Genomic DNA, 17122 nt, shown 5'->3' with positions numbered 1-17122 from the left:
CTGAAGCAAAACATAATGAAACTCCATCAATCTTTCAAGATTTTTTATGTACGCCTATAGACTTAAGCTCCCGGCTGTGTTTTGTGAACAGGCGCCATGCGAAGCAATGGGTTACGAACAATAGTCAAACAGCGACTCTCTGCGATTAACTTGGGATTACATGAAGCAACGTAGAGTATTATCGTTTGCGACTTGTTAATCTACGTAAGAAGATTGTTAAAAATTGCCTCTTTATGGAATTATTATACGTCAATTTTTCCCAACCGATCTAAAATAAATGGCTTATTTGTTGTGCGTTAGTTAACTATGGTGTAACGGAACAAAGTAGACATTCTACGCTATTTCATTTATTGGGTGTATTTTCAGGCGTTATGTTTTACTAGTATCGTAAAATTGCTTGTGCATATGTTTGAACCAATTTTGGCAACCTTGTGGTCACTAAGGGGTATGTACCGCTATATTACCGCATGAAGCTCGATGCAAAGAATGATTCTTTTACCTTTGCGGTATATTACAGTTATATAATAACGACCATTGTTGCTGCGAAGGAAAACGTGAAAATTACAGCGTTACAGGGAGGCTACTATAAGGTGTCTGCAAATGCTCTACAAACCTAAACATAAAATTTTATGGACAACAAAACTAAATTTCATCATGTATAGCAAAAATCAAATCAAGACAACATATACTGTATATATATATATATATATAATTACCAGCTGTACAAAACAACTTAACCTCAAGTAGGCATATCCGATAGCATATGAGCCGATAATATTTGATGAAAAATAGTGTTTATCGGAACTCTAGTGTTGTATCCGTGCCGATCAGATACCATATTTTTGTGCATTTCAGGCTTTAGCAATAGTTTATGGTATATTGCAAAACAAACGTTATACTGGAGTTGTTTTATGTTTTTAATTTTAGTGCAAAAACTAGGTGTAAAGTAAGCCTCTTTATATTTATGACTTCCCTTTTACCAATTTTATTTTCAACCCTTTAGAGTTTAGACCTAAGCTGTTATAATAATAATGCTATATCTTTAACAACAACTGTCCTGGATCGGCATTTGACCTGAAATGCAGTCCAGCTATTACCCTAGTGACGAGCACAGGTCGTTGAACCTTTTCACGGACTGCGAGCAGCTCTGTCACGTCATTCACGTGCTTTACCTCGATCGAATCAAGCTGAAAACGCGATCGGGCGCGACACCATGCGGTAAATTGCCCATGTGTACGCGGTCCACGTGAGGGTGTGATTTTGTGTGCGATTTTAATTAGTAAAGGGGCCACGAAAAGGCAGTGATTAAACCCTTAACATGTACAAGCAAAAAAACAAAAACCTTAAAAATGGCTCCGGTCCCATAAATACTGTTCAACTACTGAAATGGCTCCGGTCCCATAAATACTGTTCAACTACTGTTATTTTACCAATACCGACATTTATCAGATAGCTGGATTTTATGTTATGCTGCTAATTAGGTATTTCCTTTTTAATTCTAAGGGCTCCAATTTATAATGTTACTTTTCATTGTATATACCTTTGCTGCCAGGCAATGTATTAATTATAAGGGGGTTTGCTGACAAATATGTATTCAGCGCCGACGTTTCGATTACCTATACGGGTAATATATTTGTCAGAAGAACCCCTTTACAACTAATGTAACTTTTGTATGCTTTTTTTACCAAAAAAATATTTTAGGGTGTCGGCACTTTTAAATGTTGAGGTATGAATCCAAGTCTTCCATTAGACAAATTTTAAATCAGTCACTGTGTATGGTAGCCTAATGTGGATGTGGTCATCAATATTACTAGAGCCTGTTCTAAAAACGGCACCAATTTCAAGCATTTTATACAGTGTGTGCCAGGGCTTTTCAAACTAGGAGGTCGCGTGATTAGTATTAATAGTTGCCAGAAAGTTTAAATTATTTTTAGACAAGGTATTTATCTAAAATAATTGTGTATTTTCTTCCTTTCGATATACAAAGGGTAAAACTATAGTGCCAAGGAAAACCGCTAAAACACACATTCCTTCAAATAATGCGTGCTGAAGCAAACAACGAGACATATTTCGTTGCACGCGGCTAAACCTAGAGAATCGCGCAAAGTTTTAATTCCAAGGGGTTACAGACTGAAAAAAAATTTTAATTCCTAGTGTACTTAATAGATATACAGAAGCTTTACATCCAACGTTCAAAGTAAAATTATTAATTTACCTTTTTAAATGTATGAATTATCAAGCGATGACGTTTCAGTCTCTGCCGTTTTTGTAATATTCGATCCTCACTAAATTCCTCCAATAAACCTTCATTAAATTTACCGCCATTGTTCGCCTTCGCAGTTCCTCCCTACTTTCAACGCCACGTCACTGACACGTCATGTACCTTCGGTGACGTCGCCCGTCTGGTGTGTGACGTCACGGGAACTCCCGACCCCGAGGTGGAATGGTCGCATGAGGAGGAGGGCACGGCGATCGAGTACCAGGCGGGCAAGTATGACGTCATAAGGAACGGCGAGCGCGCCACGCTGGTGGTGTATGACGTAGGGCCCGATGACATCGGAAGGTACAGCTGCAAGGTAGGCGGTTGATGTTCAGTCAAAAGTGGGCCTCTTGTTCTTAATTTATGTCACAACTAATATCATACTTCAGCGACTTCTATAAGATTTCATAATTTTAATCTATATTGTTTTACTTACTTTTTATATTTATTAGTACGCACTGACTGACTAACGCTGACTGACGCACTCTCGTTTTAATTATTAACCCTGACGAGGTCAGCTGGTATCTGCTGCCGAAACGTCGGTTTATACTTCGTTTACACCAGAAGCGCGATTTCTATCGTTTGATATGTTGCCTGGTGGAGCTAACTGTAAATGCCGATAGCTTAATATTTGTTTTCGTGTTGTTTTCCCATGTGGGACGCGACATCATTATCTGTCATCCAACATAATAAAGTGATTCCCAAACTTTATTTCTTTACGTACGATTCGAAGATTTTGTTGACGGATTGCGTATAATTTCTCTTATATAAGTACAATTACACGTACATAAAAGTGAACAAGTTTACCGGGTATTAAACAATTATATGCGCTCATGAGTTCATAGCTTTATAATAGTGAAAATGTAGATAATTCTGTGACAGATGCTGGCAATATTTGACCACCTGTTGGTCTATTTATAACCCCAAACTGTTAATTGTTTAATTAAAATATCATCAGTTTAATGTTGGTCCCAATGGGTTTTGTCTATATATGCTAAATTCATTTGATTAAAACCCACTGTCGATTCCGACGGCTTCCAAACATTGGGTGGCACATTGGTGACTTGCTTGACTGCATCAAGTGTTTAAGAAGTTTCTCACAAAACTTCAAGGTACTTTAACCGTTAAAACCTTCTCGCAAGATGGTAACACAGTATATATGGGTAATGCCTTAGTAAATCAGTATTTATTTTTGTAGTATAGGCTTTGCAGATATTACAGTCGCAAAACAATTTTTACTATAAAAATGTGCCATATAGAATCAAAGCTTTCATATTGTTTTTCGTTTTATTTCCAGATTTGGAATGTTTTAGGCGAGGCCTGTTCAAGTGGTGCTGTATTTTTCGACCCGAAACAAGGTTCGTAAACCAAACGATTGCACTAACAAAAACAAATGGCTAATATCACCTATATATACGCAAAATAGTGGTTGTCAAAGGTTTTCCGATGGCGGTTTTAAAAACGGATTGTTTCCCGTTTATCATAACTGTAGGGTTGTAAATAAATTAAAACTTTTTAAATACAATATCCACAGACTAAACTGCTGCTAACCATTTTTTTTTTTGAACTGCACCAAGCGTTGTGGACATGTTTGTTTTCTTATCTTTGTTCGGAACAAAGCACAGTGATTTTTTCATCCAAGTTGCTTGGTGAAGTTTTTTTTCTTTACATTCCCCCATACACTAAGGATTAGTTTCATTGTTATGTTCGATACAGATACAAGGCAGATCAGCGTTGAAACCACCATAATGAGAATGTGAGTATTTGGTTTACAGATGTTTGTTCGAAAAATATACCTTTTTTGGATGACTCACGAAACACTTACTCGTGTTTAAGTTTCGGCTGTAAAAACAATCTTCCATTACTGTCAATCACATTTAAAGACGTTTCACCGTTCTTATAAATTGTTTTATTGCTACGATTTGGCCTATTCAATTTGTTAATTACCTTTAACGACTGCCTTCTGCAACGAGAATATAGACAAAACCTATACTTCTCTCGCAATGGTTGTTTAAAAAAGGGATAACACGTCGACGATACAATGTAAAGGAGTTTTTTGTATAGAAAGCTTGCAATAAGTTGCCTGATATCACGGCACCTAAACGGTATGGGTACACAGTGGATCGATTTGTCCTCACATAACCCTTACAAAAACCAATCGATGCATTCGCAGACAAGAGACGCTCAGAATAGTGGAGAGAAGGGGCTGGCCCAACCAACGACACGCCCCCGTCGAAACGTCACACGATCTGCGTGAATCCAGTTGCAGCGTGGTGGATCTCGTTGATTCGAAGCGGGATTCACGGTCGGAAAACACACGGAAGGGTTCAACGGACAATGCCGTGACATTGAGCTTCCCGATGCCGGAGAACAGCTTCACTGAAACCATGTCAGGTACGGTGGTGTTTTTACCTTTCTACTCTTTTGCTGTATGATAGTGGACGTTACTGAAAGAATTTTCTCTGAAGAAATGTGCAACGCATATGTCTAGGATAGATCGCTTTGGTTGCAGCCCAATTGTGTTCGCCGTATCGGTTATAAATAATTGAAGACACACCACTTGGAGAACGATTAAATTAGTTATATTAAAATAAAAGAACTGTAATTCCGTTTTAAACTGTTTCAAGTATTTGAAAAAAAGATATTAAACTACTATATGAAAAGGGTTTCAAATAACTCACAAACCATTCAGGCAAATTATAGACCATTGCTTTACCAGTTAGAAATGTTAACAACTATATTTTAACTAAAATATGATAACCAAACGCGTATTTACCATTGAAAGATTTTTAAGAAAAGCAGGTTGATTGACAATATCCAATTTCTTTCGTTTCGCTCTGAAATAAATGTGTTTTTAGCAAACTGTTATATGTTAGACAGCGCAATATCTAAAGTACCACTTTCAAAAAAATAAAAAATTGGTGAAAAAAGCCATTTATTGCAATGACATTTGACAACCAACATTTTTTGTCTAAAATTGCCACATCGCTGACAATTAGTCCTATCAACGTTTATACAGCAATTTCTTGGCCCGGCCACGATGCATTGTGACGTTATTCTTCCGACGCTGGCGACGAGTGCATGTGTTTAGTGTTTGTAATCGATATCACTAAATTATAGATAATTTGTTCATACGTTATTGTGTTGCACATTGCAGTAGAAAGCAGGAACTCGAAAGACTCTGATTCCCGGCAGTTCAGTTCGTCAAACGACAAACCCAACCTCGAATCCAGGTAAAAGCCACAACCGTTTAACGGTATTGTGTATGAGGGGTGTCCAAAGCTTCATTTGACGAAATTCTTAAATCAAGTGTCTTGTAATTTTTTTTATATTTTTGGCAAAAAGCACCGCAAAGCAATCCAAACATGAAACTAAAAGCACTAAATAAAACCAAATCTTCAATAAACTAAGCATGAAAGGGTAATTTTAAGCTTGAGGATTGTTTAATGATTAAATTAGTATTTTTAGAACTGAACTGTATTACAATTATACTGAAATCCGATATCAATTATAGTGAAGTTGTACGAATGTACGTATACACTATACAAACATGCAATTGGCGGTGGTATTATGATTCCTCCTTCGATTGTTATTTTACTGTTCAATACATCTATTTTAGTAAAGCTATAGTATGGCAGAGGGCGTAAGTTCGAATGTTTCCTGCAGCTATAGTTTTACGTCGCACAGTAATCGTTTAAGAACTGACTGATATCGACAGTATTATTATAATGGTTAAATTATATTTACATAAACTGTACTACATTTTATTCGCAAGTTTGTCTCATGGAAAAGTGTAAAAGAGGTATAATTTGTTTTCCTTCAGCTCTCTTACCGATTACGTCATCCAAGATCGCAATGAAGTTAGTGAGGAATACACGTCATCGTGTTCACTGGAGCGTAACCTGCCTACGTCACCGATGTCCATGAGTGAAAGCGTGTTTGACGAAGAAAACGATGAAGGTGAAAATACATATTTTAAAGCCGCAAAAAATACTATTCTGACCATTTGCTTTGCTTATAGCCACAGGTTGTTTCTTACTGTAGACGAATCCTTTCAGATAACTGAAATACCTCAGACTCGTTAATAGATAAAACTCTCGTTGTCTAATTCAACGATTTGGAGCAAAATGCGTATATTTCTCATCCTTATTTATTACGTAAATTTTTCCGTCCATTAATTCTAGTTCTAGCCTAATTTCGATTTTTTAAATAATGCTTAGTCCAACCGCCATGAAGAAGATTTTTGCCGTTCGAAAAGCATAGACCATGAGCATAAATAATCTCAACACAAGAATATTTTTCGTTTACCAACTTATTAGAATAAGTTGTGATTTTATTAACTTGATTATCAATTCTTAATTCTGTAGTTCCAATTATAAGTACATTCTAATTTTAAGAATTCTTTAAGTCGAATCCAATCTAATCTAGAAAAATGCTCAAATGGTACATTCGTATTCTATTTTTTAAATAAACTTGCTTTTCCAGGCCTTCTTTGTGAAAAACACGCACAGTCGCACAACTAGTTTAAACATACACGCACAAATTGTTTGACAGTGTTTCTGGAAATTGATAATAGATTAGTTTTTTAGATTCTACGATCAGCGATTCTTCTGCCGAGGATCTTAACGAACGAGTTCGTTGGATCGAGCGGGGCGAAACTTCGGACTCCGAGTATCGGCGGGGTTCGATCCCCTACCCCTTGTCACTTGTGCCGCTGCGCACTTCACCAGGTAAACGAGGTTTTCCGTCAACCGAAAGAAATAAGCTGTGTCGCCTTTTTGTGTTCATTGTAGTTTCTATAAAATTATTTTTTGAACTTTTTTAATCTGGAAGGTTTATTTGAAAAACAAAAAAGCTTAATACATTAATAAAGAACAATAATATCTGCATAGATATTTGTTTCGTGCAGAATTGTACTTTTAACATCTAAAACAACTATATATAACTTAAAATAATTAAAAAAATCTAAACATAAAAGAAGTAGACTCACCAAACTATAAATGTGCATAAAAAAAAAAAATTATTAATGTTTTCTTGCTTATCTTATTGTATTTTAAATCATGCTATATTTACGTAGCTCTACAAATTGTAGATTTTTTGCGTTTATAATTTGTTTGAACAGCAAACAAATAAAACAGGATGACAAATCGGATTTACTTCTAACAATAAAAAAATACCCACAGTGAGATCCGGAGCCGCCCTTTCCTCTTTTCGAACCGACGCCGGAGGAGCTCAAAGCAGGATGTCCATGACGTCATCCTCCCATTCTTCCGGAGAAAGCTCGAGAATGAGTTCGGAGAGTCTGGACGAAAAGATGCGAAAACTGACCGGGCTCGAAACTTCACCCAAACCGCCCCTGACAAGGTGACTTAATTTTTATTAACTGCGTCTTGAGTCCATACATAGGTCTGGAAGCAAGGTTGTTAAAAATGGCTTGTGGCGAATTAATTCAGGGTCGCCACATGGGCGTTACATCTTGGAATGTCGTTCATTGTCTTTGAATGGATTTTTGAAAAGTCTTTGAAAAACCTATTTTTACAAAATTGTTTTACATAATACTTGAATTATTTCATATGCAGCTTAAGTTATGTGTTTTCAGATTGCCAAAGTAAAACAAAGGATTTTGTATCGTGTTCACCATTGCGGTTATACTGTTATGTTCCGATTTTTAAACCGTTTCGATTCTTTTTAAACACGTCGAGTAATCCAATTGAAGGTCTTTGAAATCCAATAATTTTTCTTTGAATTTTACTTCTTAAAAATGTGTGGCAACCCTGTTTGACAAATGGCCAAGTAACTTGTTATAATGTTCGTGGTTATTTTGGTATTGTGTCGCACATTTAAATATAGGTTGGCCTTGGGGTGCCAACTCAACCTTAAAATTCAATTTTCTAACTATTGAACGCCGGTCGTCGTCTAAAGAAATTTGCACCTTCTCAAAAATTTGTTAATAATTAAAAAATAAATAAATCTAAAATGTATGCTAATATTCGTCGTTTACCGTTTAAGGCCTAAAAGTAAGCAGCATGGTGATGCCGACCGCTATCTTTAGTCAGTTGTTATTTTGGACATAATAAGGTGTAGCAATAGCAACCTTTATGGAAAGATATTGCCTGACCATTGCAAATAAATAATGACAATCGATTCGAGACTGAAGATGCCATTCTTAGTGAAATTTATTGCGGTTGACTTCAAATGTGTCATAGAAATGTCTGAATATATTTTGCAACTTGGCAATGTGTATGGAAATTCAGTTAACCGTAGACCTACAGTCTCGAGCTTCAGTTCTTGGTTAACCCCCGTTTTATTGATCAACATAAAGTTTAAGTTTCATATTAAGTCACATTTTAAAGAACATCTAATTTCTATTTCATTTTTGGCGGTTTTACAAACCTCAATTATTGGCGGTTACTTTAAATTTGCGAAGTAAAATATAATTTCCAAGTGAAAACTTTGTATGGTCTTACTGTATATCAGTTAGTTTTAGCATTTTTTGCTGGTAATATCGTTCTTCGTTAGTAAAATCAGAATCGAAGTTAATTGATTAAATCGATACGGTCAAACGTTGGGTAGCCCAAAATGAGATACAATAAATTGCACTTAAGTGAAATGCACTTTAACGTAAAAAAAGTGTAAAAGTAAGATGTAAATTGCTGCTAATGCAAGTAAGGCAAGGCAACCAGTCCCTCATATAAATAGGTAAAAGCGCAAGTAAAAACCTCTTACAAATCGTTTTTTTTCATTTTGCTTTAATCTTAAAAACCATACTGTTTGTCGTAATTCTGTTTCTGTTAAAAATTTTGAAAACCTTTTACCGAAACGTAATTTTAACACCTGTTATTCTGTTTTTTTTTTTATATTTCTTTGTCCAGGAAATCAGTCATTCTTGACTTTTTGCTTAGCTGAAAAAGCATTACTAACAAAATTATTAAACGGCTTGTCTTGATCAGGTCGTACTCGTCTAGCAGTCAGTCAAGTGGCGTTGGAAGTGGTCGAATTGTTCGCGTTGTTCGCGCTTTGTCGCAAAACGATTATTTCGATAGTTTCTTCGACAAGCAACAAAGCGACGATTGGAAGCGGGATGGAAATTCCGAGGAAAACGCAATTTGGTTAGAAGCTTTTTCAATAATAAATATTACTTATGATATGTAATTTATTATTGATTTTTTCATCTTCACGAAATGACCATACCTTTGTAGGTAATAGGATGGGTAAAACTGAAGCTTTTCAATTGAAGACGTGTTCTCTGTTTTACCATACAGGTGTAGACAAAATATTATTCCTCAACTAGATTGTTCTACCAAAATATGTCACTTTTTTGAAAAAAGATCCGTCTAAAAATTCAACTTAATAAGCGTTCCTTTTCTTGCGCGAAATGTTTCACACGTTTAGGGCAACGACTGGTTTAATTAAGCACCATTTTAATTTGTTTTGCAGGGGAGCTTGTTTTTTTTCAAAGTTTGTTGTTTCATTATCTTGTGTTTATCGTTGTGACGTCACATTTTAACTGGCTCACCTCACCCCCCCTTGAACTACGTCAACGTCACAGTAATGCATGTTAAATGCCTCGGCTAATCCCCACTGGGAGCTTGATTTGCGACATCCGGCCCAACCCCCCCAAGTCATGCGTCACATGTATTCCAATGGGCTTGGGAATTTAAAAAAAATACTTGTTTAATTCTAAACATCGACGCCAAGGTTGAACTGTTACATGCAATCTTTGTATGACTACCAATGGGAAACGCACACTGTAGAATAGGGTTTCTTAAACTACGAGGAGGGCATAGGGGTGATTGAAGGGTACACAAGGGGGCGCGAAGGACAAAAAACTTTATTTTCATTTATTATTATAAAGGTTTGCTAAAACGAATATTTTTTCTTAACTACTTTCTAGGCGTGTAACACACTTTGTGTTATTCCAATCACGTGGCACCCTATTGTATAGAATTATGAAGATTTCGCGACACCCTTGCTTGCATTTTTGCTGAGTGATTAACATTAAAATTGCAGGTTCTTATGTAATGTCAACTTCAGATCATTAGTGCATTATACGACTTGTGACTAAGTTGATCAGACAAATCATTTAAAAAGACAGATTCAACATATGTCTATTATTTTGATATCAATTGTATAAAGCTCATATTAGTTTGCACACCGTGTTTAAGTCGCTGTCGCTGACTGTCTCTGGCCATGACGGTGTTTTCAGTGGGTCACAGAGCTTGGCTTACAGCGATATCAGAAGTCATGTCAAGGTATAAGCACATAAAAGTCCGACAAATAAATAACAAACACCTCGATCTAATGTTATGTTTGTAACATCATTTCTTTTTACAATGTGTTAGATTTCTCGCCACCCAACGTGTGGTACGGATGCCGGAAGGTTGTCGAAACGTAACAATCGCCTTGCTTACGTATTATTCTTTGATACGTTTATTGTTTTGCTTGTGAGCAGTAATTTTGCCTACTGCTCCGCAACCGGTGTTCCGCGACGTTTCCGTAGGTGTGTTACTTGTGTTTCAGGGTCATTTTTAATCATTCGAATTAACGCGAAAAATGTATTTCTCACCAAAAACCTTTTCTCGCTCGAAACCCATAACGTGTCATTGTAAATATAATATTGGCATTTTGTGATAGTTTAGTCTCGAGTTGTTTCGAAAAATATGTGAATCTACAAAATACAAAGCACCAATGTCCGGTTTCATTTTCGAAAAGCTGTTAAAATCCCTCTGTTTTCCGTCAGCTATTGCAAGGGTGTACAATTTTTAGGACTTTGACTGGCTACAGAAATTTTCAAAAAGTCTCTAAAACCGCAAAATCAGAAAATAAAGGAATGTAATACGTAAAATTGTCGGCGCCGTTTCATTATAAACTGCTTCTTTTTCTATTGGTTGCCCATGACATTTGCTGCACGCTTTATATATTGAGCTACTCGCCTCGGCGGTCCAAAGCCACGCCATTAAATATCCGGCGACGTAACATAGTTGAAATAATGTAGGCCTACAACCTTTTTATTGTGTTGTTAAAACTTGATGTTTCTATTAAACAACAATAATGGGCCAACGCAAATGTTTACTGATTTAGTGGGCCATGAGCAAAAAAGGGTTGAAAACCCGGTACTAGAGATGTAATTGTTGCAAAACAATTCTTTATCATAACAACGTGACACAGGTAAAACTTTATGAATGAAGATTGTTTAGTAATAGATGCTTCCCATTTGAGTTCAACTTCATTAGTGTGGCGGTGTAGCCTATGGGTTACACCGTACTTCAAACAGGATACTGATAAAGCAAAAGTCCCAACATAGTGCACACTCACAGCCTTATTTAGGGAAAAATAGCTGGAGGAAGACGAAGGGCCGCATGTGACCCGCGGACACCCCTGGTATACGGTAACATCGGATACTCTTGCGCAATTGGTAACCTCCCGCTACTAGGGTGTAGCTGTAGTTGATACAGACCGTATACATAATTTAGCCTTTTATCCAGGGCTGCGGAGTTGGACTCCGGATTCGGTACTCAAGGAGTCGGTTTGTTTTGCTGAAGTCGGACTCGGGACTCCAATAGGACCACGTAAAACTAACCGAGTCCCGTGTCCGACATGCGCACGCGCAGTACCAAATTTTAAAACTGATATGGCCGCTAGAAATTGAATAGCATATAATGGAATATTTCCAACCATGTATTGTGAGTGAACTATACGACACCCCTATAAGTGGATTGCTGATTATCGTCGTTATTTTTTAGTTACGTAAATCGACGCAATACAGACTGTAGAGTCAGGGCCGGACTCGGGACTAGACGAAATCGTACATTTGACCGGAGTCGGACTCGGAACATTTGCGATAAAAGTTACTGCTGATTCAAGTGGGCATTGTGACATATTTCCTGCTTTTATGGGTTAATATGGTTAATTGAGTCGCAGTTCCTGATTTACAATGCTTCCACGACGATTTTTACAGAAATTACTCTCAAGAAACACAAAAACTTTGTCAAAGCCATAATTTGACAAATTTTGTCTTTATTAAAAATTTTTAACTTTTTTGTAAATTTTAACTTCATTTTGACCTATAAACTTCTTAGAAACAGTCCCTTAGATGCTGAAAACTACTTTATTCTTTGATTCGTGGACAGACGAGGTCCTTAAAAAATTTTAACTTTATTGACTTTTGCGGGCCCCAGTCATAACATATCCCAAACACGGTTGGATAAAACATAAGAAGCAATACAATATTATAATACAGCCCTTCTTATTTCAGCAAGCTTCTGTCTCTCCAACCTCCGCTACGGGAATCGGCCAACGAGGACGAGAGCTCAACTCGCATCAACAGCCAGGGCAATGTTTCCGAATCAAAATACCCAAACTCGTCCGCCCAGCCAAACGCGCCGCTTTGCGAGCAACCGCAAAATTTCACGGAAACACCAGAATGCCCCGAAGAGGCGTTGAGCGGATTCAGTCGGATTTGCGAAGATCTCGAAAGCCCGGTCTTGGTTCGCGAGCAGCCGAATTTGGAGAGCGAAGACGGTCGCGAAACGCTTTCCGCCGATGACGTAAGCAAGATGGTGGAAAATGAAGTCGGGAGTGCTGGGCTTTTGACGTTGAAGCGGATCTGCCAACAGACGATTTTGCAACGCGCAGGTTTGTGCCCTGGTTTTGCAAAAACCCTATGGAAAACTTGCTCGAATTTTTTTATTTATTAAATCAGAAAAATAAAACCGCGGCTAAACTTGACATCTTTGTCTCTGTCATCTGAGTCAATATAGACACGAAAGATATCGAGTTTTTTTTAAAACAAAATAACAAACTTAGACATTTGCTATGTATTTTATCACAAGACACTCGGTTTAGTTTTTATACCTAATTTAATCTTGACCCTTATACAGATATGATTTTACAAAAATCCGGCAGAAACGTTGTTCCCAAATAGTTAGTAAATATATTTCTTTGTATAACTTAATTTGTTTTGGTAATTTTTTGACACAAATGGACTATCTTAAGTCGGTGTCAAGAAACCTAAAAAAATGTCGAAAATCATAAGTCGGAAACACACTTTGTTAACATTTCTCTTAAAATTTTGTCGCAAGATTCAGTTCACTTAACATATTAAATTACTCGTAAAAAACATAACAAAATACTCAGGTTTTAAAACATTGCAGACAAGAAATCGCTGTGTCTGATCCGCCAGGACTCGCGCGCCATGAACGAGTTGATTCGCACTCTGCTCGAGTTTAGCGACTCGCAGCACTCTTTTTTACCACGGGAAGCGAAAACGAGTAAGTACTCAGTACATCCAAAATAACGGTTGAAAATAATAAGGTGTTTGGAGATGTATTGTAGTTTAATTAAATGCGCACACGGGCGAATGTTTGATTTTACGCAAATTGTACGGATAACGTCAAGTTTAAAACTATTTAGAGTGTATTGTTGATTAACTTGCCCAAAATTGATCACTGACCATGTACGTTTTCAGTTTAAACACAGTTCCATGCGGTGCTTCCAGATTTTATAAGAAATATTTGTAAAAGCGTATAGGGGTTTTTCAGTAAGCGCACATTTTTGCGAGGTGGGTGCGACTCTATTGTTGTGGACTTTACTTGCTACGTGCCGGGATTACCTTATAACGGATCTCATTACGAAACGGGGTTTGACATTCATAATAACGTCAGGCTATTCATAAATAAAACGTCGTTGGTGGCCAAAAGAGATGCAGAACAGAAATCAAAGATATCATGTAATGTTGAATATGGTTAACAATAAAATAAATGTGATTTTGTAGTAAAATATTGCTGTAGAAATAACAAACAAAATACTATAATCCATACTTTGGCAAATGCAAACCATGCCTAATTAAGTACGGTTTTTGTTTCAATTCGGCGTGATATATCCTTTTCTATAAAATAGCATAATAGCCACAATTTTGGCTTCGGTATGGGTTGAGAGAATGCTTATAAGTTTCACGTATATAGGACATGTCCAGTGCCGGACTAAACATTAGGCTACTAAGATTATAGCCTTAGGCCCTGGAAAAATTCGAGCCCTCAATTTAAGGTTAAACTCTTGTAAGGTTATTTGCATTAATACATGCTTTTGAGTTATGTTCATGTTATTTTGCAGTAAATAATTTCAATTTTTATGTATATGTTTTTATTACTTTTTGTAGCTTGGTTTGCAAAGTTAGTCAACAGCCTCAGGCCGACTGTACCCTTAATCCGGCCCTGGGCATGTCCCTGCTGGTTGCCAAACATTTTTGCCTTTTGTAGATTCGCGTGGTAGCTCACCCGCGCAACCCCGTCATCAGCAAGGCGAAAATAACTTCAGTTTTCCGACCGACAAAGATCACAATCCGACCGATACGGGTGCCGGTCTATCCTACGTCGAACATGAAAAGCCATCGTCACAGTCGACCATTTGTGAAGCGGGTGAAAGCGACGGCGAACACAGTAAGGGTTTTTGTGTGGGCTTTGCTACAAGCATTAGTCAGTGTAGTTTTGGAAAGTAGCTTGATAACTTTGCTAGAAAAAAGGCAGGCAATGACATAACCATACGTTAGATGTCGCTGCGCTTGCAACAGTGTACTGGAAACATATTTAACATATATTTTTTTTTACATTCCATATGTGGCGTCCAAAACGTTATCAGTAGTATATGAAATTATTATGTATCGTATTTGAAATTCCAATAGTAATCTCTCGCAACTGATTCCCTGTACTAAACAAGGTTATTGTGTACAATAGGTTGCTCACTTTAGGTCAGGGAGTTGAAGTAAATATATATACTGTATTTTTCATGTGCATTTTGTAACATATCATGATGTTCAATTTGTACCGTGTCACAAAAAACCTATAACATAAAATTGCTACGCTACCACATTCCACATAAACCTTAAATCATTTTCGATATTAGGTGTGTGCGTGAAGCTTCATTGACCACAAAGCCTGAACACTGAGAGCCGAAAGACAAGGCGACTACTTCGCATAACTACATCTAATGTTTACAATTTATATAGATTATCATCAAGACATAGGCCGTCATCGCCTGTGCCGTTCACAGTATCGCTTCCGGTCTTCTATCAGTCATGATGTATCTATTATTAAAGTACAAAGAGTTTTTGCGGCCTACTATAGTATGTAGGCGACTGAAAGACCCACGTCTCAATTAGCTAAGTTCAACGACTGGCCGCTTCGATACTTCCTATGTCAGTTCTACTTTTGAAACCGCCTGTATTCATTGTAAGCCTGTATTTTTAATCGGGTACTGAGTACTGTGTATCATAGCGAAACATTGTCAAACAATGCAACAGACTTAGCTTGTTTTGTATTTCCTTTATGAGGCAGAATTCTTAACAGTCACGATTTGCAAAAAGACACATTTCGTAAAACTAATCCCGTGATTGATTTAATTTTTTAGTTATACAGATTTTGTTACACTAAAAAGTAAAAATGTGTACTTGCGTGACATCTATCTGTGGAAGTCTTACTAGTTATGAATAACAAAGATTTAGTATGCAAAATGCACAGCGATGTAACATCTCATTGTAAGGTTCTGTGAGGCCACATCAAAGTTGTGTAATAGGATATGGTTTAAAATAACATAGTACCAAAATGACAAATCAAACAACTTCGTTCTGTTAGTGATTTTTGTCCGATATCTTGCCGAATGCAAGCAGATCCGAACACGGACTGTGGTTTAAGGTCGGCGACTTATTCGTATTCGATTGTTCTCCGACCAACTGAGCGAATCTATCGTTGAGCCTTGTGGGACTTGGCTTGGACGCGCTTTGTGTCGAGTTAACCCATGACGAACCAAGCACAGGCATCAACATCGCTGTGTATATGAGGTCATACCGCCCATATGACTACGAGAACGTCCTGCAGGCCCAACAAATAAGCGAGACGGTCACTGCGTCGCGATAGCGTTGCATTCAAGGCTTATATGAAGAAGGCGCAGTGCCTAATGTTTCGTTAAGAGCCGCGTAATTGAATGACCGGTGAACGATGCTAAACAACTGACCAAGACGGCTTAGGCGCTTTCAAGCAATGTTTAGTTACAGTCGCACAATCGAAGCAGGCTACGCTCGGGTGGCGGTTTAATCTGTTGTGATTAAACCGGATTTCTTCGAGAAAGGCGCAAATTTTGCTAGCCGGTTGTTGTAAAACGAGGCTGCAGCTAACTGAACATTGTTTAGCTATAAAACTTGTCAGCAGTGGTCGATATAAAGCGGCCTGAACTTAAGTGCGTTTTGTTTAATTAAAATTCGACCAGATAGTTGCGTAGGCGGCGTCACGATGTGAAAAAGTTGAGTCAGTTTGCAAGGCGGTGGACAATAGCGATGCCGCATCACACGAGCTCGTGTTTTGCCCGGTAATTGTCGTCCGCCGTTCGGGTGATAAGCACTTTAGCGACTTTCCCAGGGCCCATATCCAGGGTCAGTGTGCTAATCACCTGCAATGGATTACACGACGCCTCTCGCTCTCAGGTCCTTAGCTCGCGTAACACATATTAACATCGGTGCGGACGCCTGAGTTTCAGATCGCCCGAAAAACTACGCACAGCTAAGGGTTTTGATGGCGAAGAAGTTTAGCTCAGACGTTGTGAGCAACATTATGGAGTTCACGCCAATGTTACTCGGAGGCTAAACGCAACGGGTCGGTGCGCAAGTGCAGCTAACTGAGCATAGCTTAACTCGTAACCTCAAAGCGATCAGGTGTGCTCGGGTGCACATGCCTGTATATTCATCAGTGTACAAGTATTACCCTTGTTATTAGTAGGGAGTTTGCTGCTTTACATTAAAACTAGTACGTAAAGTGTTTAGTTAAGATATACATGAGAACTCAGGTTTCATCAGTAGCATTCAATATTTGGAGA

General features: G+C 37.7%; 1 protein-coding gene across 1 annotated transcript; it reads left to right on the top strand.

Annotated features, from left to right (window-relative positions):
• The first annotated feature begins 1079 nt into the window (after positions 1–1079).
• On the top strand, positions 1080–16170 carry LOC146132165 (uncharacterized). Its single transcript, XM_083397232.1, has 14 exons — positions 1080–1218; positions 2341–2576; positions 3558–3618; positions 3977–4016; positions 4434–4654; positions 5418–5493; positions 6084–6220; positions 6850–6990; positions 7444–7624; positions 9211–9369; positions 12516–12895; positions 13414–13530; positions 14518–14697; positions 16070–16170. Exons 1-14 carry the CDS (start codon positions 1080–1082, stop codon positions 16168–16170), a joined length of 2169 nt encoding a protein of 722 aa, XP_083253358.1.
• The last annotated feature ends 952 nt before the right edge of the window (positions 16171–17122 follow it).

The sequence above is a fragment of the Ascidiella aspersa genome, chromosome 9 (genome assembly GCF_963924565.1).
Source record: "Ascidiella aspersa chromosome 9, kaAscAspe10.2, whole genome shotgun sequence".
Lineage (NCBI taxonomy): Eukaryota > Metazoa > Chordata > Ascidiacea > Phlebobranchia > Ascidiidae > Ascidiella > Ascidiella aspersa.
This window is presented reverse-complemented; position numbering and strand designations above follow the sequence as displayed.

Bases quoted from the DNA above. Each gene is read 5' to 3' on its own strand.
- LOC146132165 (XM_083397232.1), top strand. From the start codon at position 1,080: ATGCAGTCCAGCTATTACCCTAGTGACGAGCACAGGTCGTTGAACCTT. The intron at 1,219-2,340 runs GTAAATTGCCCA...TCGCCTTCGCAG, and splicing joins ATCGGGCGCGACACCATGCG to TTCCTCCCTACTTTCAACGC. The intron at 5,494-6,083 runs GTAAAAGCCACA...GTTTTCCTTCAG, and splicing joins AAACCCAACCTCGAATCCAG to CTCTCTTACCGATTACGTCA.